The following is a 25,078-nucleotide window of genomic DNA, read 5'->3' as shown; positions in this document are numbered from 1 at the left end:
TCTCTGTAGTAATTGTTTAATTTGTTTAACTCATACTTGCGCCAGATATTTTCATTCAGTCAGGAGGATTAAGATCAGAGGAGGTAATGAAAGTAGTTATTTGGAGGAAAGATAAAAAAAAAGAAAAAAGAAGGCCATATGTAAATGTCGCTGGTACTCATCTGTTAAGTTTCAATCGCAGCTTCTTACCAATGATTAGTTAACTATCATAACCTGATATAAGAGTACATTATACTATATATATATATATATATATATATATATATATATATATATATATATATATATATACACTACCTGTAGTTTACACATTTTATTAATATTTCATTCTTGTTATATTGATCTTCGTAAATATTAAGACTCGTTAGGAGCTAAAATTTGAATGCCACTGGCTGATATACATATATTTTTACATTGTTTATTTGGATTTCCTCCACATAAATCAACCTGCTTATATTAGCCAGCATTACCTGAGCAGAATATGAATGTGGTAGAAGTGCACCTGTAGCAAACTCCTCCGACTAGTAGGTCCAGACTCACTTGTCATTTTTGGCGCCAGTTTCGCGCCAGTTCTTATTTGTTGATACTTTCTGTTGGTTCTCCATATGAATCTTTATAAACTAATGTAAAATGAAAAGCATGGAATAAATATGTATATCTTATATTTAGATATTTTTATTTAATACGCGTTTTGGAGAGAATTGGGAAATAAGGGGACAAAAATATCAAAATAAAGGCGGTCCGAGAAACACCAGGACGCTCGTGGTTTCGAACAATCAGTTGGTGGGGTGTAATTTTTTCGCCCTTTTCAACCCCCCCTTAAAAGCACGATATGCCTCTCCTACAGGGTCAGCCTTTCAGATTAACCAAGCCGCCTGATAACATAGATCCTGGGACAGAAGTCTTCGTCATTCAACATACAGGAGAGAAGTTCGTGAACAAGAGGTAAATGCCCGCCAAAGCGCCGGTCTCTGTTTACGTTTATAATTATTTAGCCTCATCTGCCTGTTTCTCAATTTACGTTTTCAATTAAATTTCCCTGCTGTTCCATTGTATTCCTTGTGCTTCAAGGGTATTGGCAGTAGACGGATGTACCTATGGGTGTAGGGTATTTAGTGAAATTGACACTTTTAGATAGTTGGTCAAATTATGTGCTGGGAAACAAGATGGAGATATTGTCAATTGCCAGCCATATGAAGCAGAGCAAGCTTGTTTTCCCCCTCTCTTTAGGCACCTCTCTTGCTGTCTTTCTGGTTTTGTATTTATTTCAGCATGACTGTGAGTTTTAATGTTGGCTATGTAGAATACACATGTATAATGAGTGATTTTAAAGTTATTGAAGTTTCATTGCCCTTATGTAACCTTGAGTTGAGGAATTGTGGAGGATTGATTTATGCTCAATTTATTTAGGTGTCTTTAATGGGGCTGTGGAGCGTGGTGATTCTGTGCAGGAGAGGACTTTGGCTTTAGTGTAAGATTACAACTTCCTGGTACTTTTTCTTAGTACTTTTCCTAAATATCACCCCCTTATTTAGAAAAATAGTGCATATGTTACCAAACAGGCTATTTGGAAACTACAGTTTTTTACTTTTTCTGCTTTTTTAAGATGTCATTTTTTATCACTTTGACTTGCTCTAAATTCCAAGCTATAGCTACAGTAATAATCACTTGAAAGTTTTAATGTCTCTACCAGCACTTACTATGTACTGTATAGTATTTTGGGTAAATATTAACTTTATTGCTGTTTCCTATTTTTGGTGTTTTTTATGCTGTCTGATAGTTTTTTAGTTCATTTGAATGTTTTGAGGCCTCATTCATTGTGCAAATGAATAATAACCATAATATGACTATGACAATCATACTTACCTCCAAGTCCTGTGGGAGCTCTTGATTGCCACCTAACCTAACCAAACCAAACCAAACCAAACCAAACCAACCTAACTTACGCTGATGGTCCTTTTTGGCTAATCCAACAAGCTAAGCTAAACTGTCTCAACCTAAGCTAACCTAACCCAAGTATAGGGGTCAAGATTGGCATGGTCGTGTTACTCAGTTTCAAAGAAATTTTTCCCAATTTCGTATTAAATGAGCAGCCTGCACACAACATCTTGGTCGTGGCCGTGGAGTTGAAGCGCGATTTCAGAATTATATATCGCCCAGCGATTGGCCAGTTGAGTGACATCCGTCAGGTGAGATTTGAAATTAAAAATATTTTTAAAATATAGAAATATTCATTTGCACACAAAAAAAACACATACAGGCATACACTATATGATAGCACAAATCCATTGGGTATAGTAAGATTGCCCGCTAAAGAAATTGCAAAGTAAATAAATACTGTATTTTGTTGTAAAACATATTCAAAGAATATGCATCCCTTTGTATTACTGTAGTCAGTCAGACTGACGGGTGATTCATGTAGTAGGGTATTCTGGAGAGTAATTTGATGGCTGATTATAGTGATGATATCAAGAGTTTGAGTTATTACCATATTGTGTCCCCAAGATGTACAGGATACAAAATGGATATTTAGGTTTATTTTTACACACTCACAAGATGTTAATAAATTTTTGCTTCATTAGGTAGTGCAAGTATTCATCTGTATTGGCTGCAGTAATTTACTCTTCTTGTAGCCAATAGTGCTCCTTCATAAAATATCTTGCAGTTATCTATATGTATGGAGGGTTTATCGGGCACAGCCCCTAGTGATGTCATTTGTAATAACCAGTCACAATAAATTCAGGGAACATGGATTTAAATGTAAGTGTGAAGTGATTCAGAAATAATTACAGGTACCATATGTGTACTAAGTTAAAGTAGGGATCTAGAAATTATATTAAAATTCAGTGTGGGTCTGGCAGTCTGGTTCTTAGTTACAGGGATCTAATCCAGCTTCATTCTACTCCTGTATGTTCTGTAAGGCACGTAAGGTAGATAAACTTGATGCTGGTACCTGAGTCCAGCAAAATCTAGTAGTGTCCCATCTCAGGAGAGGGGAGGCAGATACGGTATAGAATAAGAAAACAATAACTTACCGTTTTAAAAAGAAATGCGATTAACCTCTGATAAGTTTCTGGTTTAGTTCCAGTCTGGTTGACAAATTTTCCCAGTTAATGTAATCTGGTCCCAGCCCTGTGTACTTTTATGGTTTATCCATGCTGTTGTAAAGGAGAAATGTCTGATGAGCTTGGGCCCAGCAGCAACCTTAGGGTGAGGATGATCATGACAAGTCTGTGATTTGCAGTGACTATGAGGACCGTCTGGCACTATACAGTCAGAGCATCTGGTCATGCCAGTGCAGTGGCAAGTCTGGCCTCACCCACCAGGAAGCTTGGACCAGCGAGGCAAGGGTGCGCATCCTCCTCGCATCCTCCTTCCCTGAACCCCTCCTCCCACCTATCCTCTCATCCATTCACCATAGTGAGTATTATGTATAAAATGTTGGTAAGGAAGTGTAAGTGCACAGGTGCAGCATATATTTTTTTAATGTTTTTGTTGCTCTGAATTTGTGTTGATTTTGGATTCATACTGTCATTTGGTTAGTGTGTTCAGATAGAAAACCACTATTTAAGTTCATGTGAAAAATTCAAGCAGTCATAGTAATAAAACCAATGTTAAAAAGCAGAATGTAATTGTGTGCACTAAAGTATTTATATTCAGGTCAGCAGAATGTAGTTGTGTACACTGAAGAATTTATATTCAGGCCACTGTAATTAGTTTGGCTAAGCATTTCCAACAGTTTAAGGGTTGAAGATTACCAGTAAACTATTCTTGTTTCAACTTCCCACGAGTAATGATGATGTACAGATATCCTTCTTTAGTGCAAGCATTCATGTCTTCATTACCATGTGTTTTTAAAGTTTGTGTTGGACCCATTGTGGTAGGTGGTGGCGACCGTCATCCACTCACTTGATGTAGTGCTGCCTACTTCCTTAGCTTTTATCATTCTTTTTCTGTGCCTGCCCTCTCTTCCTATTTCTCATATCTTTCCTGTCACTTCTTATTCCTTTTCTTTCCTTTACAGGTGGCTTTACATTGAGTGACAAGCCAAATGGTTTCCTGTAAGCCAAGAAACCATTTAAAGCGCTGGGTGGTAACCATATAACCAAACCATACGTGCTCCCTACGTGTCAACAAGTGGGTTGGTGGAGGGTTGGTGCCTCTCCCTGTAAAACAACTAGCTCAGTGTCAAATGGCCACTCTTTGTGGGATTATGGTGTCTGGCAATAGATAGATAGATAGATAGTTGGACCCATGTCAGTTACCATAAATGTACACTGTAGACTGAAATCGAGCAACAGTGATTAATTGTACTAACTATCACAGCCTACCTGAATGATGTGGAATAACTTATTAAATTATATATATTTTGTTGAACCCCGTGAATTCTTCTGTAATCCCTTTTTCACTTCAGTACCATAAATTCTTTTTCCGGATGCTTAAATGACAGTCCTACTCACGTGCATCTTTGCTGTGTCTTACTGTAAATATTTAATCATATCCCCTATCACTTCTAACATTACTATGCACAAAATTTACCAAACATTCTGGTGCCTTCCTTACTTCGATAATTTTTATTTCATATATATACAGCACCTTTCCTGCAGGACACTGCAGACTTCTCCCGTAATAATTTTTTACATTCACTGCTTTCTCCATTACTTCAGTATGAAGACAGTCACCAGTTTCTTCCACTTTGCTAGCACAACTCATCTCATAAACTTTCATACATATATCTCCCTCTATTTCATCCTACTCTCCCCTGTTCATTTTATCATCTTTGCCTGTACCTCCTCAGTACTAGCTGTGCATAAGTAGGGTGCTGAGTTGGTAAGACTGAGACTGAAGGTAATGATAGTTGAGGTAGACCTTATGCAGTATGGAAGAAGAGTGATGCAGTGTATGGGTGAGAGAAATGTTGGAGAGAATGAAAGAAGTATGTGAGGTTAAAATAGCTTTGAGGCAGTTTTGTCATGGTCATCGGCTGTTTGATTGTTCCCAGAAAGGAGCAAGGCATTGAAGATGATGATGATGATGACCTGTTGATTTACCATTCTTCAACCTCATCACCACATTCTTCTTATTATTCATTAACACATTGTCAGACACTACATTCCTTCCTTGTGCAGTAACAAAACTGGTCATGTTTATTGCTTAGCTATTCTGATTTTTCTAATTATATATATATGATACGGATGGTGACATGGAATGTAAGGGGTGCAATTGATGAGGTGAAAGAGAGAGAGAGATTGTCCAGGTGCTTGAGGGTGTAAAAGTGGATGTATGTGGATTAACTGCAACTAAATTTAGAGGAGAGAGTGTGAGAGAATGGGAGTATGGATGGGGTATATGTGTGGGAGTAGGTGAGAATGAGAGGGCAAAAGGAGTGTGTACTGTTGTGAGGAACAGATGGAAGGAGAATATAAGAGATTATGGATCAGTTGGCTTAAGGATTGTGTGGGTAAGATTGAAAGTTGGACCAAAAATGTGGGCGATTGTGTGCGTGTATGCGCCAACACAAGATCATGCAAGCAGAGTGAGAGAAGAGTTCTGGACAAATGTGGAAGTGTGCATGGAAAAGTTTGAAAGGAATGAGAGAGAGTTTTTGATTGGTGATGTCAATGGTAAAGTAGGGAATGTGAAGGTGGATGGAGTAGTTGGTGAGTGGGGTGTGCCTGCTGAGATAGATGAGAATGGCAGTGCTTTAGTGGTCATTTGTGCCAGGAGGTGGTTGGTGATAGCCAGTACCCTCTTCAGGCAGAAAATAATCCACAGGTATACATGGCGAGTGATGAGAAGGGTGGATGGTGAACTGAATGAAAGGAAGGCAGTGGTTGATTATGTTTGTGTGGATGAAAGGATACAAAAGTGTGTAATGGATGCAAGAGCATATAGAGGGTGGGGGAGTGGACTTTCTGACCGCCACCAAGTGGTGGTCAGAATCAAGGTCCAAGTACTGTAAAATGGAGAAACAGAAGAAGGGAAGGACGGGAGGAATGAGTAGACGTAAGGAGAGTGGAAAGGTTACAAGAGGATAATAAAAAGGCAGAATATAAGAGAGAAGTGGAGGAACAATTAGGTAAATATGGATTGGAGCAGATGGGGGACATGGAAGGTGCGTACAAGATATTCACAGAAGAAATATGTGCAGCATGTGAGGTGGTGTGTGGGGTGAAGAGAAGATGAAAGGGGGTGCAAGGAACAGCATGGTGGAATGAAGAAGTGAGACAGGTTGTGGCACAAAAGAAAAAAGCATATAATGAATGGAGGGGAATAGGGGCAAGAAAAAAGTTGAAAGATGGAAGAGCAAATTATATGTAGAAAGGAATAGAGAGGTGAGAAGATTAGTAAGAGAGAGTAAGAAGAGAGTGGATGAGGAATTTGAGTGTAAAGTGCAGGGACTGTAAGAAAATGTTCTGGAAAGAGGTAAAGAGAGTTAGACAGGGTGGCAGTGAAGTTAGTTGAGGAGTGAAAGATAGAAATGGTAGATTACTAGTGGAGAAGGGAGAAAAAGTGAGCAGATGGAGAGAACACTTTAAGGAATTGTTGAACATAGAGAATGAAAGTAATGTGAGTATAAGCAGCTGGGAAATGGCTGGGAGAAGGAGGGAGATGAGAAGACAGGAAGAAATCAGTAGGTTGGAAGTTGTGGAAGCAATGAAGAAAGTCAAAATGGGGAAATCCCCAGGAATTGATGGATTGTGTGGTAAAATGCTGAAGCATGGGGGAGAGAGAGTTGTAGAATGGATGTGGAAGATGTGCAGATATGCCTGGGAGGAAGGTAGAGTCCCAGGGGATTGTAAGTCAGGTATAACTATTCCCTTGTACAAAGGAAAAGGGGAAAAAGAAGTGTGTGGTAATCACAGAGGCATTTGTCTTTTTAGTGTAATAGGAAGAGTATATGGTAGGATACTTATTGACAGAGTTAGGGAAATAACAGAGGAATTAGTTGGAGAAGAACAGGGAGGTTTTAGGAAGGGAAGAGGTTGGGTAGATCAGATATTCATTCTTAGATCTTTAGTGGAAAAGCTTCTGGAGAAGGGGAAGAAGTTGTATGCGACCTTCATGGATTTGGAGAAAGCATATGACTGGGTGGATAGACAAGGATTGTGGAAAGTATTGAGAATATATGGAGTAAATGGGAAGTTGATGAATGCTGTGAAGAGTATGTATGAGGGTGCTAAGGCTGCAGTGCATGTGGATAGCGAACTGAGTGAATTTTTCTATTTGAAGGTTGGGTTGAAACAGGGATGTGTCATGTCTCCATGGTTGTTCAGCCTGTTCATGGGTGGGGTTATAAAAGAGATGCAAGATAGGGCAGTGGATGTTGGAGTGACCCTAATGAGAGAAGGCAGTGTTTGGAAACTTCCTGTACTGTTGTTTGCAGATGATACTGTGTTGTTAAGTGAAGACAAAGGGGAGCTGCAAGGCTTGGTGGATGAGTTTGGGAGAGTGTGTAAGAAACATAATCTAAAGGTGAATGTAGGGAAGAGTAAAGTTATGGTCTTCAGGAGAATTTAAGTCAGTGACTGTACAGTGAGGTTGGATGATGAGGAAATGGAAAATGTGAGTACATTTAAGTACTTGGGTAATGTGATGAGTAAGGATAGAAGTTTGGAGGGTGAAGTGCTTGAAAGGGTACGGTGCAGCAAGGAAGAAAGGTTGCTGGTTCCTTGAAAGCAGTGATAAGAAACAGGGAAGTGAGCATGGAAGTGAAAAAGTTACTACATGACGGTACAGTATTGTGATACCAACTCTAATGTATGGAAGTGAAGCTTGGACGTTGTTGGAGGGACACAAGTCAAGAGCAAGAGCAATGGAAGTGAGCTATTTGAGAGGAGCATGCAGAGTCATATTGAGAGACAGACTGACAAATGAGGATGTGAAGGAGTGTTGTGGTGTGGATGTGGATGTAATAGGATGCGTTAGGAGAAACACACTGAGGTCGTTTGGCCATGTCGAGAGGATGGAGAGTGAGAGACTGATGAGGAGAGTGTATGTGAGTGAGGTGGAGAGGGAGGGGGAGGCCAAGGATGAGTTGGAGGGATGGAGTGGAGAGGTATATGATAGAGGGGGATGTGAGCTGGGAGCAGGGCAGTGAAATGGCAGGGGACAGGGTGATGTGGAGGCGATTTGTTTGTGGCCACCCCGTATGGGATTAAGGCGTCTGGCAATAGATAGATAGATGGATAGATATTTTGTGTGTGTGTGTGTACCAGTACTGTGTATATTTTTTCTGAACCTTATTTTCTTATAATTTACTAGCATTCTGTCAGTCTTCTCATTTACATTTTCAGGCATTTCCACACACCTCTACATTCCTGCATTCTTTCCAGACTGGTTTCTTAGTTTCAATAAAAAGTCATTCTGCAGAATTGCTTGACTGGTACCTTTTTACGAGAATCCTGTCCTGGTGAAGGACTTACTATTTTTACATTGTGTAAGTAATATACCAGTAATATATCAGCTGTATGTAAATAACCATGGACCCTGTCGAAGATTTTTTGCAGCTGCTGGTATAAATAATAATAATCTTTCACTAATTATGCCAAGTAAACCCCAGTTACGGATGTTTGTCCTAATACAGATTTGTAAGTTTAATAATGATAAAGTAGAGGGTGATGATGATGATACTGCTTGTTTACTGTGCCTGTAAACTTTAAAATTTTGCTAACTTTAAGAGCAACTTGATCATCTATTATTAATACTCATAAATGATTTCAAAGTGTTTGCTATGCAGTACATTACCACTCTGTAGTACACATGAGCAGTGCACAGTATATCTGGTTCATAATTCAGGGTCAACAATTTCTGTGAAGCCTTGAGTACATAGCCTAGTATCTGTACATAAACTAGTGATGATCAAAAACTGGGCCAAATCTGGTGTTTCCATCAAGGAAACATTGCTTACTTATACAAGACTATTATGCTGGGCACTTCATTCAAGAAGTTTTTTCTTTCCACCCATTTCAGAGATTAGTTAAAGAGTAAATGATGGATAAGCACCCTGTAATTGCTCTACATTGTTCTTAATACTTTCCACAATCCTTGTCCATCCACCCAGTCATATGCTTTCTCCAAATCCATGAAGACCGCATACAACTTCTTTCCCTTCTCCAGAAACTTTTTCACTAAGGATCTAAGAATGAATATCTGATCTACACAATCTCTTCCTTCCCTAAAGCTTCCCTTTTCTTCTCTAGCTAATTCCTCTGTTATTTCCCTAACTCTGTCAGTAAGTATCCTACCGTATACTTTTCCTATTACACTAAGAAGACAAATGCCCCAATAATTGCCACACACTTCTTTTTCCCCATTTCCTTTTGTACAAGGGAATAATTATACCTGATTTCCGATCCTCTGGGACTCTAACAACATTCTGTACATAATTTTCTGTCTATCTATAGCCTGATGCCCTAATCCCCCTAAGGGTGGCCACAGACAAAACTCCTCCAAGTCACTCTGTCACCCACCATTTGACTACCCTCCCCCCAACTCACTCCCTCCTCCCTCATATACCTCTCAACTCCATCCCTCCACCTCATCCTCTGTCTACCCCTCCTCTCCCTCCCTCCACCTCACCTACATACACCCTCTTAGTCAGTCTTTCATTCTCCATTCTCTCTACATGTCCATACCACCTCAGTGTATTTCTCTATATCTTTTCAACCACATTCACATCCACCCCACAACGTTCCTTCACTTCGTTCGTCAACCTGTCCCTCCATGTCACTCCACATGCTCCTCTCAGGTAACACATTTCCACTGCTCTCACTCTTGACTTGTTCCCCTCTTGCAAGGTCCACGCCTCACGTCCATACGTCAAGGTAGGGATCACAATACTATCGTGCAGTGACTTCTTAACTTCCATACTCACCAACATAATTTTGCATGGGAAAAATATTGAGCATATTTTCGAGAAAATCCTGTTTTTGTGTTTTTGAAATGATGGCGAACGTTGTTCTTGGCTGAGGGTTCCTGGTGGCCACCACGCATGTAACAGCGCGCGTCTGCCTCTACCCGAATGGTGGGAATCCCCCGGCCTCCGGGATTAGTGTGAAACCCCCCACCATGCGCGCCTGTCTGCTTCCCTACGGAATGTCAGTTGCCTGGCAGGCTGCGTTAGTCATATGCCATCTTAGCCAGTGTTGTACCAGTCATCCGCTGTTGCTGTCACGTGCTAACCCTTGCCTTGGCAAACAGAAATGAACCTTATATGCAGATGTCAGCTTGCAGCATTTTGCTTCCTCTGCGCTCCGACGTAACTGTGGGGTGCCATATGGGAGCACTGTACTGCTTGCCAGCCAACACAAGCCTGCACCTCAATTCCTGCCTTTGTTTTGCCTCAGTGACTCACTTACAAGAATGGCTGTGAATGTGGTTGCTTTTGTGGTGGTCTCCTACCTTCTTCAGGTTGTGGCCCTCCTATGCAGTATTCTCATGTGTGTGGTGATGGCCCCACCACCACCTGAGAAGTGTAAGAGAAAAGTTCTGACTCAGGAAAAGAGACGCGAGATATTGGGCAAGGTTGACGCAGGCTGGACAACAGGACGCATATTTTGTGAATGTGATCTAGCCTGTTCAACATTGTTTGATATCAAGAAATCACGGGACAAGCTCACGCAGTACGGACTGGACTTCGGCAAAGCACATGTAGGGTGAATGGAAGGTAATGGCCCAGGCCCAGTATGCCATTATCGACCGGTCGACATTGATGTGGTTTCACCAGCAACATGGTGTCGGTGTGCTAGTGCATGGGACGGAGGTGAAGGTTGCTGCCAAGAAGTTTGCACACCTGCCCAGTGTGCTTGACTTCAAGGCGTCCGAGCAGTGGCTCTTTCACTTTAAGCTTCACCATGGATTTACAGGCCATAAGGCACACGGCAAGGCCTTGGACGCGGCAGTGGAGGAAGTAGACCCGTTTTGTCTGAAAGTGCAGTGCCTGATCAAAGATGAGGGCCTTGCTGTTGGTCAAGTCTATAATGCTGACGAAACTGGTCTGTTCTGCCACTTCTTGCCCACCAACACCCTGGCTGGGGAAAGGGAAAAGACTGTGCTTGGTTGGAAGTTGTCCAAACAATGTGGCTCAGTTTTGTGCTGTGCCAATGCTAACGGGATGCACCACCTCAAACCCGTTGTTGTTGGGCATGCAGAACAACCATGTTGTCTCCTTTAGCTGATGGATAGCTTGCCTGTTGTGTGGTACAATTCTTTGAAGGTCGGGTTTACTGCTAAGATCTTCAGAGATTGGTTCCACAGACACTTCGTCAAGGAGGCTATCAGTTCCTAAACAGAGGTCCTTGGTTATCGCTCACAACCAGGTGAAGGCACTCCTGCTCCTGGACAGAGTCCCCGTGCATCCATCTGAGAAGGATTTGGTTGCTTATAACAGGCAGATTAGGTGCATGTTTCTGCCACCGAGTATGACTGCTCTGATTCAACCAATGGACCAGGGTGTTATAGTGGTTGTGAAGAGACTGTACCACGGGTGGTTCCTGAACGAGGTGATGGTTGTGCTGGAGGATGAGAATGTGGCGGAGGCCACACATGGGGAGCAGACCTTGCAGAATCTCAGGTGTTACGACCTGAAGTCTGCCGTGTTCAACTGGGCAAATGTGTGGAAGGAAGTCTCCACGAAAACGCTCAAAAGCGAGTGGTCTCGTCTTCCCCAGGGAATCAAAGCCAAGTACGACTTTGAGGGGGTATGATGCAGAAGATTTCTGCAGGTGCCTTAGAAAAGCAGGAGAGCTGGTGGATGTCGATGACATGAGGGATTGGCTGAACGACCATGGCGGCAATCCTGGTTAACCCGCCGACTCCCGTTGCCGTATATACGGGTCCACACGTTTTGTCACTGTGACTCCCATTGACGTATATAAACACGCAGCAATTGCAAGGTCCCTAATTTGCACAATTTTCAAATTTCGCATGTGATTTTTGGTACGTATACACGGGACACCTTCCTCTGTGAGATGCCAGGCAGGTCCAATGCCTGACCCTGCATGACCCCCTCCCCCCCCCACATACCATTGTCTCAGCAATTCACTTGTTACCAGTGACCTGACCAGTAAAGACATGTCATGCCATGGTACGAAATTCAAGACCAGAGTGATTCCCCAATCGATGACAATGTGGAGGACAAAGTTTATGTAGCTTTAGAGGAAGAAACAGTCAGAAATGATGATCAGGTAATGTTGCGAAAAAAGATCAGGTATGTTCAATGTGTTCGGTGAGTGAAACATTGCTTATATTGCCTGTATTACTGTGTGAAAACCAATATACTCTCGTACTACATACAAATTCGTACCAAATAAATAAATAAATACCGTTTATGAGTGGTGTGGAATAGTTACCCTCCCATAGAACTCGTTTTCTTTGGAGCCACCTTGTTAGAAAACACAGTAAGGTAAGGGGTACTGCTACCTGTATAGAGTATTTTAAACCTCAGGTGAGCAATTTCTCTATGAATTTTCGATGTTTCTCACCAAAAGCGGAGGTTTGAGCCAAAAAAATTTTTTTCTAAAATTGGTCGGGATTGGGAGGGGGGGTTAGTGTTGGAAAATCGGTCAGGACGGGGCGGATTAACAGACCATGCTTGATGAGGAGATCGCCCCTGCTGCCTCTGCGGGCATAGAATATGACAGTGAGACTGACGAGGACAAGGATGAGGACCCTAACTCGCAGCCCTCCTCAACTCCTTCACTCCCTCGTCTTAGTGTCCTCAATGGTTACCTGGAGGGGGTGCTGGAGTATGCCGAGCATCGGCACTGTGACAGGGAGTTGATGCCACTTAGCCTGGTGGTTAAGTTACAGGGTGTCCAGGACGCTGTCATCCTCTGGTAGAATCGTCAGTCCTGTCATCAGACCAGGATTGACTCCTCCTTCAAGCCTGTGACCCCCACGAGTGCCAGTCCATTCTCATCAGCACCACCATCACCAGTTCATTTCCTGCCTTCACCATCGGACCGAGCAAGTCGACAGCCATTGAGTCTCTGTTGGATGTAGGTTTATGGCTGTCTTCAGAGTCTCCTGAGGTGGGTATGCCACCATCACAGCACTGTACATCACCATTCATCACCCAGCTCCAGCAGGTTCAGGAGGAGTTCTTGGACATTCGCTAGGCGTGAATGTTTGCCACTAGACCACATGAGACAACTCTATACCTGCTGCAGGTGTGCGGATTAAGAAGCCTGTCTGCAATGCACTGGGTGGTAAGTACCCCAACCGAATGTTTTTTGGCCGGTAACTTTTGGTTTCTTTCATAGTTTTCTTGATGTAAAAATTTACTTAGTATAATCTCATGCATGTTTTGATGTCAGAATATGGCAGGACGACCTAAAAACAGTGCCAAAAATAGGAGGGGTACTGTACATACAGCAGTGTATAGATAGGGTTTTTTTTTTTTTTTTTTTTTTTTTTTTTTTTTAATGGTTTTCTTGGTGTTGGAAATTATTGTGGATAATCCTGTGTATGTTGTCATGTCAAAATATGGCAGAATGACCTAAAAACAGTGCCAAAAATAGGAGGGGTACTGTACATGCAGTAGTGTTTAAGTAGGGTGTTTTTTGGTTTTCATTTTTTTTTTTTTTTTTTTTTTTTCATGGTTATCTTGGTGTTGAAAATTATTTTGGATAATCCTATGTATGTTTTGATGTCAAAATATGGCAGAATGAGTGGAAAACACTTCCAAAATAAGGAGGGGTGCTGTACATACAGTAGTGTATAGGGAGGGTGTTTTTTTTGTTTTCATTGGTTTTTCTGCACGGTTTTCTTGGTGTTGAGCATTACTTTGGATATTCCTATGTGTGATTTGATGTCAGTGCCTGAATTACTGGGAAAAACTGCCAAATTAGGCATAGGTACTATGCAAATAAGTTAGGTATAAGTTGGAGGTTGGGTATAGGTATACTGACTTTGCCAGTATCTTTTTTATTTATTTATTTATTTTTTTTCTATTTACAGGTACACTTCCACTAGACCAACTGATAGAAACAGCACTAAACTTATGTCACTCTCAATTCCACCCTGGGGAAGAGTTAACCTTACTTGGACCCCATCCGTAAGTTGTTGAGTATTCTATAGGCAGATCACTGTCGATTTTTTAATTATCTAACTTTTTAATGTTATGTGGATCCATCTTTCCTTCCATCCTAATCTGTCTTTCTTTCCTTCAGTCTTTCCTCGTCCTTCTGCCTACGGGTGACTTTACACTCCCTCTTCCGACTTTCCTTCATTCTTTCCTCTTCCTTCTGCCCGTGGGTGACTCTACACCGAGTGACAAGCCAAATGGTTTCTTGTACACCAGGAAACCATTTACTACGATGGGTGGTAACCATATAACCAAATTTTGGCGCCTGGTGGTTTAGTGGGTGATTATTGCACTCCAGTTGGATTGAGCCGGTAAAGGTTTACATTCAAGGGGTGATTGGGGTTGATTGCTCATGTAATGTCACTTGGGGATGAGTGAGGCTGGTCACTCTCCTCTTAAATGTCAGGACCAACTGCCTAGCCCTGCTCCTATGCTTCTCATGGGGCAATGTAGGATTGAATGATGAATGGATGGAAGGGAGAGATAGTAATAGAATGGATATGGAAGATGTGCAGATAGGCCTGGGAGGAAGGTAGAGTCCCGGAGGATTGGAAGTCAGGGATAATTATTCCCTTGTGCAAAGGAGAAGTGTGTGGTAATCATAAGGGCATTTGTCTTAGTGTAATAGGAAAAGTATTTGGGAGGATATTTATTGACAGAGTTTGGGAAATGAAAAAAGAATTAGTTGGAGAAGAACAGGGAGGTTTTAGGAAGGGAAGAGGTTGTGTAGATCAGATATCTTAAGATGTTTAGTGGAAAAGTTTCTAGGGAAGGGTAAGAAGTTGTGCCGTATGTGATGTGACCTTCATGGATTTGGAGAAAGCATATTTCAGAATAGATAGATAAGGAATGTGGAAAATATGAAGAATATATGGAGTAAATGGGGAGCTATTGAATGCTTGAAGAGTACATATGATGGCACTAAGGTTGCAGTGCACATCCGTGGTGAACTGAGTGAATTCTTCTGTCTGAATGTTGGATTAAAACAGGGATGGAAGTCACGCCTCCATGGTTGATCAGTCTGTTTATGGATGGAGTGATAAAAGCAGTGCAAGATAGGGTAGTGGATGTTGAAGCGGCCCTGATGAGTGAGGGCAATGTTTGGAAACTCCCTGTTGTGTTGTTTGTTGATGATATCGTATTGTTAAGTGAAGATGAAGGGGAACTACAGGACTTGGTGTATGAGTTTGGGAGAGTGCATAAGAAATGACATCTAAAAGTGAATGTAGGGAAGAATAAAGTTGTGGACTTTGAGATAAATGAAATCACTGAATGCACAGTGAGGTTGGATGGTGAGGATGTGGAATATGTGAGTGCATGTTTGGGGAAATGAACTTTCTGACCACTGCATGGTACTGGTCAAGGCTAAGGTAAAAATGCAATGGAAAAGTAGAAGGAGAGAAAGGCAGGAGGTAGTGGTCCATACGAAGAGGCTAGAAGGGTTGCAAGTAGATGGAAAAAATACTGAATATAAGAGAGAAATGGAGGCAGATGGGGGAGGTGGAAGATGTATACAGGATATTTACAGAAGAAGTCTGTACAGCATCTGAGGTGGTGTGTGGGGTGAAGAGAAGACAGAAGGGGATGCAAGGAGCAGCATGGTGGAATGAAGAGGTGAGACAAGCTATAGTGCAAAAGAAGGGGGCATATAGTGAGTGGATGGGAAGCAGAGGCATGGAAGAAGTTGAGAGACAGAATAGTGAGTTGTATGTAGAGAAGAAGAGACAGGTGAAAAGATTAGTAGGAGAGAGTAAGATGAGAGTGGATATGAAAATTGGAAGAAATTTCAGTGTAAAGTGGAGAGAATGTAAGAAGATTTTCTGGAAGGAAGTAAAGATATTAGACAGGGTGATAAAGAAAGTAGTAGGGGAGTGAAAGAAAACAATTATAGGTTGCCAGTGGAGGAGAAACAGTGAGCAGATGGAGAGAACACTTTAAGGGATTGTTAAACATAGGGATGTGAGTATAAGTGGCTGGGAGAAGGAGAGTAATCAGAAGGGAGAAAGAGATAATTTGGATGGAAGTAGTGGAAGCAATGAAGAAAGTCAGAATGGGGAAAGCCCCAGGAAATGATCGAGTGTGTGGTGAAATGCTGATGCATGGGAGAGTAGTAGAATTGATATGGAAGATGTGCAGATTGGCTTGGGAGGAAGGTAGAATTCCAGAGGATCAGAAGTCAGGCAGTTATTCCCCTGTACAACGGAAAAGAGTATAAAGAAGTGTGTGGTAATCATATGGGCATTTGCCTTCCTACTGTAATAGGAAAAGTATATGGTAGAATACTTGTTGACAGAGTTAGGGATATAACCGAGGAATTGTTGAAGAAGAACAGGTAGGTTTTAGGAAGGGAAGAGGTTGTGTATATCAGATATTCATCCTTAGGTGTTAAGTGGGAAAGTTTCTAGAGAAGAGAAAGAAGTTGTATGCGACCTTCATGGATTTGGAGAAAGCATATGGCATTGTGGATAGACAAAGAATGTGGAAAATATTAAGAATTATGGAGTAAATGGGAAGTTGTTGGATGTTGTGAAGAGTACAGTATTTATGGGGCCACTAGTGCTGCAGTGTGTGTGGCTGTTGAACTGAGATAATTTTACTGTCTTAATGTTGGATTGAGACAGGGATGTGTCATGTCTCTGTGGTTGTCCAGGCTGTACATGGATGGAGTTATAAGAGAGATACAAAGTGGGGCAGTGGATGTTGAGGCAGTGGTAATGAGAGAGGGCGGAGTTTGGAAACTTTCTGTTCTTTCATTTTGCAGGTGATACTGTGTTGTTACGTGAAGACGAAGGGGAACTGCATGGCTTGGTGAAAGAGTTTGGGAGAGTCTGTAAGAAACAGAATCTAAAGATGAATGTAGGGAAGAGTAAAGTTGTGGTCTGTGAGGGGAGTAAAGTTACTGAATGCACAGTGATGTTGAATGATGAGGAAATGGATATGTGACTGTATTTAAGTACAGCACTTGGGTAGTATGATGCGTAGGGATTGAAGTTTAGAGGATGAAGTGCTTGAAAGGGTACAGCAGGGAAAATAAGTAGCTGGTTCTTTGAAAACAGTCATAAGATATTGGGAAGTCAGCATGCAAGTAAAAAAGTTGCTGCATGATAGTATTGTGATACCAACCCTAATGTATGGAAGTGAAGCATGAAACTTGACGGAAAGGCACAAGTCGAGTGAGAGCAGTGGAAATGAGTTATTTGAGAGAAGCTTGTGGAATTACATGGAGAGACAGGCTGACGAATGAGGATATAAAGGAGCGTTGTGGTGTGGATGTGGATGTGATTGGAAGCGTTATGAGGAACACACTGAGGTGGTTTGTCCATGTGGAGAGGATGGAGGGTGAGAGACTGACGAAGAGAGTGTATGTGAGTGAGGTGGAGGGGGGAAGAGGGAGGGGGAGGCTGAGGATGAGATGTAGGGATGGGGTGGAGAGGTATATGAGAGAGGGGGGTGTGAGTTGGGAGCAGGGCAGTGAAATGGCAGGGGATGGTTACGTGGAGGTGATTTGTTTGTGGCTACCCCAAATGGGATTGAGGCATCTGGCAATAGATAGATAGATAGATACACTTGGAATTGATGACTGAATTGGTTAATAATAATTATTCTTGTTTTGTTTACTAATACAAAGAATTAAACAGTTTGAACTATTAGTTGGTAAAGAATGTAATTGGGTTGTGTGGTTGAGCATTTTTGATAATAAAAAAAGATGTTAATTTGAAATAATTTTTATTTCTTTTCACTCTCATCTTAAATGTCAGGATCAACTGCCTAGCCCCGGGCTCCTACGCTCCTCATGGGGCGATGTGGGATTGGATGATGGATGGATGGATCCATTAGTTTAATGGTACTGGGTAGATTAAAATTGATTTTGAATTGAAAACATTTAACTGAATGAAATATCGAATGTAATGAGTTGAATTGTAATTGAAGATTTCCTTTTTTACGAATGAATTGAATTGAATGGAATTGACTAATTCAAATTTTATTCTGAATTGGAATGAATTGACAAAGATGAATTGACCCCAGCCCTGCTTGAGAGTTTCTTCTTCAGTATGTGAATGGACAAGATGTCCACCATGACACAGTACCTTGGTGGTGGGATGAGGTTTTAGAAAATGCAGTTAAGGAGAAAAGAAGGCTTTCCTGGGAAGGGAAGAAGGATGGTAACAGAGGAATACTTGGCTGCTCAGTGTAGGACTAGAAAAGAGGTTTACAGGTCGAAGTCTGAGTCACAGAGATTTTTACTTGATAGCATAAATCGTGTGGAAAGGAAGAATATAATTTTTAAGGTTGCAAATCAGATTAAGAGGGAAAATAGAGATATCATAGGTGTGCAGTGTGTGAAGATTATGAAGGAAGGGTAGTAGTGAACAGTGGGGATATTAAAGACGCATGGAGAGAGCATCACAACCGGTTGTTGAATGAGGAGTTTGACTGGGACAGGGAGGGTTTGGTGCCTGCAGATCCAGTGTTTGGTCTTTGGCTTTTGATTGATGCATTAACTGTGAGCAGTACAACAGGCAGGATGCAGGTGGGGAAGGCAGCAGGTGTGTCTGGGTTGACTGCTGAAATGTTAAAAGCCTCAGGAGATACAGGAGTGAGGTTAGTCACTGATCTGATAAATACGATTATATATAAGTACAGGTCTCCCTCAGTTTACGGTTGGTATGCGTTCCTAGAAAGGCAGTCGTAAACCGAAATATCATAAAGCGAAATTAATGTTTAATGGGAAAAACAGGGATGCGTTCCTGGACTCATGTATAAGGAACCCAAGACCCATACAAGTGATCTAATATGCAATAATAATGATGATGTTTTATGTATTGTAGAGTCATGCTTGTCTCCCCAGCTTTCTTAATGTTGACAGCATGCTTTATAACAGTCGACTGTGCAAGACTCATGGAACGAGCGATGGAGTTTTCCCCCTTACCTGCTTCGTGCCGCTTCACAATATTGAGCTTAGACTCCAGGGTTAAGGACGTTCTTGCTTTCTTTGGCTTCATATCACCAGCACCAGATGTTGCAGGGCGTTTACAAGACATCATGGTGGTGGCACTAGGGGTGCAAAATATGAAGAACAGGAGAAATGGTAATATCCTGGGCACTGATGCACACAGACGCACAGAGGTTGTATGCTGAACAAGCACGCGGGTGAGACTGGCAAAAGCGCGGGAAACTGTGTGGGTGGGGCGGGTATGCCACGCAACTCTCAGCTGATCTGCCTGTGAGCGTGGGATTTCCACATGCCCAATCGTAAATGCGAGGGAGCTCGATCATAAAATGAACACTTGGTACTAAAGAAGAAGGATCGTAAATGTGAAATATCTTAAAACGATACAGCATAAAATGAGGGAGACCTGTACTGTATGTTGTCGTAGATGATTGGCTGAATGGTGTAATTGTAAATGTGTACAAGAGGAAGGGTGATGCTCTGGAAGGAGGAAATTATAGAGGCATGAAACTTTTAGACAAGATAATGAAGGTAATGGAGAGAGTTCTAGATCGTATGATTATAAAAAGAGTGAATATTGATAAGATGTTGTTTGGATTTCTGCCAGGCAAAGAGACCACTGATGCCATATTCGTTGCTCGACAGCTTCAAAAAAATATATAGGAAAGAAAAGGGAACTGTACGTTGTTTTTGTTGATTTGGAAAAGACTTTTGACAGAGTCCCAAGAGAGATGATGAAGTGGGCAATGAGAAACCTTGAGATCGAGGAGTGGCTGGTTAGGGCGGTCATGGCTTTTTATGTGGGTGTTTGCATCCAGGTAAGGGTGAATGGAGATTTGAGTGATGAGTTTTCTGTGAATGTTGGTATGCACCAGGGGCCAGTTTTGAGCCCCTTGTTGTTTATCATGGTACTTGAAGCCCTCTCACGTGACTTCAGACACGGACGCCTGTGGGAGATGTATCCTGATGATTTGGTGTTGATTGTAGTGAATGAAAGGGAGGCAGAAGAAACATTTAGGAAGAGAAGAGATGGTATGGGGCAAAAGGGGCTTAAGAGTAAATTCAGATAGAACAAAAGTGATGGTATCCAGGGCTGGTGGCAGTACTGCCAAAGATGAGGGAGAGGGAGAATGGCCATGTGTGATATACCAGAAGGGCATGGGAAGTAATTCCATCTTGTGCCATGTTTGTGATAAGTGGGTGCAAAAGAGATGTAGTGGTATTAGAGGTAGACTGCAAGATAATGCTGATTTCATGTGTGGTGTGTCAGGAAGAGCAGGTGGAGATTGTGAAAGGATTGAACTTGCTGGTGAGTCTCTTGAGTGTGTGGAAGATTTTTTTTTTTTTTTTTTTTTTTTTTTTTTTTTAAGACGTATTCTGTGCTGGAGGTGTAGCTTGAGTGAGGAGTGGTTCAAAGAAATTCAGGGAGCTGTTTCCACTCCTGACATGGAGAGGGTTCTCTCTATGTGCTTAGGGATCTTTGTATGCAGCATGTGTTAGGAGTGTAATGCTGTATGCTAATGAGAGTGGGCAGTAAAGGAAGATGATATTCACAGGCTCTGACGTACAGAAATGACAGTGATTAGGTGGGTGTGCTGTGCATCCCTGAGTGAGAGGCCTAGAGTGGGTAGGTTTATGATAGAAGAGTTGAGGGGTAGGATGGGGCTGAAGTGTATAGGTGTTATGATGAGGAGAAGTGGATTGAGAAGGTTTAGGCATGTGGAGAGGATGGGGGATGATAATTGGGTGCAGAGAGTGAGAAGTGTTAATGTTAGGAGGTAGGGTTGAGAGAGTTAGACCAAAAAAGACCTAGGACTAGGTCATTGAGTGTGACCTCAGGAATAAGGGACTGAATAAGGAAGCTGCTGAAGATTGAGCAGCATTGAGAGCCACTATTAGGTGACCAAGGCCGTCACATGGAAGTATGTTGGAGGCTTCAAAAATTAAACGAAACGATAGCACATCAGAAGTCAAGCTGATGACCATCTGGTTAAAAAGGGGTAGAAGTCATCCAGCCATCTCAATCCCATGTCAGTTCATTTGTCTCAACCACCATATCTTGCTTTCTCACTCATTTACTGTACGTATTCACCTTCCTCATGGCTTCCTATGCCTGCAAATTAACTCATTCCTGCCCCTTTCTACCTCCAATTAATAGCTCTTCTCACCTTATAATTGTACCATCAAAGCACACATTTTTCAACTGTGTTGTTAACAGAATGTCTTACTTCACATCTTTTACGAGTCACATTGCAGTTTCTCTTGTCATATCTATATTTGGCACTGCTCTCATGTAATACACATCCCTCAGCAACCTCGTCACCACTGCTTTAACTGTTGGCTTCTCATTTTCATGCAGCATCTTTAGTCTAACTTCCATATACACCTAGGTCCCAATTAGCACGTGATCAAATAGCATGATTCCCAAATAGTGCGAGCTGTCTCTTAATATCCATAATGTCTGAAATTAACAATGCTGGTGAAGCCACCACAGCAGAAGATGTGATTACTGCAGCATCTATCGATGATGCAGGACAGGTGAGACAAGAGGAGGTTACACCGATGCCAGCAACACCAGAAACATCAGGAGAACTCTCCATGATGCTGATCTGCTAAATCTTGGCTGCTGTAGATAGATGCCTTGACCTTTTGGCTGCAGCACCCGTGATGACAGTGTACTGAATGTGCTCATTGCGGAGAAATAGGAAAAAAATTGTACTTCCAACTCATGTTTTAACCCACTTATTGTTAATCTTGAGCCAAAATTTTTGTCAGACAAACGTCAATCTTTCTATTCTTGTTTGCAACAAACTGCATGTTCTGTAGCCACTCCAAGGCTGGAGAATGATTTGAGAGAATACAAGGTGTGGTTTGACCGTCTGATGCAGGATATAGCCCAAGGAGGCGGAAATTTCCACCAAACCACAAGATTTTTTCAGTACAAAATACATTAGGGTTACTGCCATGTTACCTTATCACAATAATTGCAGTTATACTAAAAATAAAACACTTCTAGCCAGTCTCCTATGATTTTGTTACGATATTCCACAGTGTTTATGCTAGACTTCAGTGAAACAGTAGCGATGCGAGGAAGATCATTACAAACTTTATCAAACTTCATGAATGACTTTTATTACCACTTACTTTTATAAAGCTTATTAATACAGTGTCATGAGTCATTTCATAGCATAGCCTCACAGTTTGCAACTGCAGCAATGTTTGCTAGCTAATGCACTTAGCATATGACTTCTCTGATTATTACAAAAATATCACTAAATCACATGTATTTTACCACAGTAATTCACATTGTAATATAAAATAACACTTTCAACCACTCTCGAATGATTTCAGTGCGATTTGGGTGAGTATTGCTTCGCTCGTATTATTTACGAGAGGGGGGGGGGGCAGCAATCCGGTTTAGACCAGCTCACTGAGGGTACGTGTACAAGCGTGTGTGTATGTACATGTACTGTTATTTAGTACTAGGGTAATTATCAGTGTTTAAAAGTTAAACCACCTAAAGGTGGAGTCAGTCATCCACCAAATGAAATTTTCCCCATAAGTTATGTGTATCAATTAGTGTAATATCAAATAGCACGCGCTTGCACATCCACAATATAGGCACAGTAATTGGGACCAGAGCGTATTAATGTGGTTACAAAAACCTATACAGAGGAAAAAAATGTAGCGCAATGATGGTTTATGGTGTGGAACAAAAAGCTAAGTACTTTACAGATGCTTTGAAGGGACTGCGTGAAGGTATTTTTTTTTTTTTTTTTTTTTTTTTTAAACGTGTCTGTCTCTGGGCAAAGACTTCAGGGTCTATTTCTCAGGAGCAGTGACATATCCCAAGGCCCAGTAGTCCTCCTACACCTCCACATGCCACCACTTCGGCGCTAACACCCACCATCCATATTGAATATATGCTAGGGCTGTCTCATACAGGACTGGTGTACTGGTATTAGCGGGGGTATTTTTATGACATGTCGGTGAGTCATGTGGTAGATCAGGAAAGTCTGGTTTTAGGAAATTTGAATCTTTAAACTGTTCCCTGCCCCAGCTGGGATTCGATTCTGGGTCCATTAGGACTGCAGGCCACCTCTCTGCCTATTCAGCCACCGCCTTCCTCAAACAAGTGTAATATATATGTGTAATGTGTTGCTGTGGCATAAACAGGAAAAGTTGGAATGGAGAGAGTGGAAAGACGAAGTTGTAGGTGGGGGCACCCACCATCCACTCACTCAGTGTAGTGCTGTTCAGGTGCCTGCCCTTTCCTCTCTTCCTTCCTTCTTTCCTCCTCTGTCTTCCTTTCCTTCATTCTTTCCTCTTCCTTCTGCCTGTGGGTGACTCTACACTGAGTGACAGCAAGCCCAATGATTTCCTCTACACCAGGAAACCATTTACCGTGCTGGGTGGTAACCGTATAACCAAATTATGACACCTGGTGGTTAGTGGATAATTAAGGTGCTCCAATCAGATTGAGCCTGTGCAGGTTTATATCCAAGGGGTGGTTAGGGTTTATTGTTCACGTAATGCCACTTGGGTGAGTGAGGCTGGTCACTCTCACCTTAAATGTCAGGACCAACTTGCCTAGCCCCAGGTTCCTTTGCTACTCATGGGGAAACATAGGATTTGATGATGATGATGATGCATTTCTTTTGATACATTCACTTGAAAAAGACTGCAAAAATAAAGAATCTTCCTATGTTATGAATGACCATCATTTCTATCTATCTATCTATTGCCAGACGCCTCAATCCCGTTTGGGGTGGCCACAAACAAATCGCCTCCAAGTCGCCCTGTCCCCCGCCATTTCACTGCCCTGCTCCCAACTCACACCCCCCTCTCTCATATACCTCTCCACCCCATCTCTCCATCTCATCCTCGGCCTCCCCCTCCCTCTTTCCCCCTCCACCTCACTCACATACACTCTCTTCGTCAGTCTTTCACCCTCCATCCTCTCCACATGGCCAAACCACCTCAGTGTGTTCCTCATAACACTTCCTATCACATCCACATCAACACCACAACGCTTCTTTATATCCTCATTCGTGAGCCTGTCTCTCTATGTGACTCCACAGGCTCCTCTTAAATAACTCATTTCACTGTGTGTAATATTTTCCCATGTTTCATAATTGTTACATTTTGAAAGGGATAATGTAGCTGTTGAGAAGAAGCTTGTGTACTGTACCATTGCTGGGAGGGAAAGACTGATGGAGGCTTTTTTATGAAATATAGTAGGTACTGAGATGTGTATTCATGTTCGATTGACTTTCTTTTCCACAGGGTGCAGGTACGTGTCATAAGAAGTAAGAGAGATCCCATAGTCATCCCTAAGGCAGAAAATGAGATTGGAAAACCCTGTGAGACACCAAGTACCCCATTGGTCAATGGTTGTTCAACCCAGAGTCCTGATACCTCTTTGATTAATGGCACCAGTAATGGGACAGGAGAGGAGGCCAGCCCTCCCACGCACAACAACATTGGGAGTAAGGAGACCAGTCCGTCCCATAATAATAGCACTGGTGGAAAGGGTAAGGAGGACTCGCCCTCAGCCAAGAAGAAAGTACCTTCGCTGCTCCCACTCCTCTATGATGTGGAAGTTGTTGGAGAGGACCGCATCCAGACAGATGTTCCAGCTAACCTGCTTCAGTTAGTACTCCCTTGTCATGTTCATATGTTATGTAATCAGTTGACCAACATGGAGGAAATCATGCAGTAACCCTTGATATTTCTAAAGCTTTCGACAGAGTGTGGCATTGTTCCCTGCTGTCCAAACTCCCTTACTATGGACTAATGTCTTTTGTTCCTCTGGTTTCCTCTTATCTCGGTGACAGAAAAATAAAAGTAGATGGTGTATATTCCAGTTTCCACTCAATTAATGCAGGCATGCCACAAAGATCAGTTCGGCCACCAACCCTATTCCTAGTTCACATTATTGATCTCTTATCTTTCACCCACAGTCCCATCCATTCATATGCAGATGACTCAACGCTTCACTGTTCATTCACACTCAAACACCCATTAACAAAGTTTAA

At 42.0% G+C, this 25,078-nt stretch overlaps 1 protein-coding gene across 1 annotated transcript in view; it reads left to right on the top strand.

The window, feature by feature from the left end:
* The first annotated feature begins 832 nt into the window (after positions 1–832).
* Positions 833–25,078, top strand: part of LOC145413825 (tyrosine-protein kinase BAZ1B-like) — a 219,422-nt gene continuing 195,176 nt past the window's right edge. Inside the window, exons 1-4 of the mRNA XM_080283486.1 lie at positions 833–945; positions 3,245–3,420; positions 13,963–14,059; positions 24,327–24,692. Of these exons, the coding sequence (XP_080139612.1) occupies positions 833–945; positions 3,245–3,420; positions 13,963–14,059; positions 24,327–24,692 (752 nt within the window). The remainder of the gene's footprint in view (positions 946–3,244; positions 3,421–13,962; positions 14,060–24,326; positions 24,693–25,078) is intronic.

This window comes from Coenobita brevimanus, chromosome 97, assembly GCF_032717465.1.
Source record: "Coenobita brevimanus isolate Jiangsu-jjx chromosome 97, ASM3271746v2, whole genome shotgun sequence".
NCBI classification, from domain to species: Eukaryota; Metazoa; Arthropoda; class Malacostraca; order Decapoda; family Coenobitidae; genus Coenobita; species Coenobita brevimanus.
Note: the sequence above shows the minus strand (reverse complement) of the source record. Positions and strands in the feature narration are given on the sequence as shown.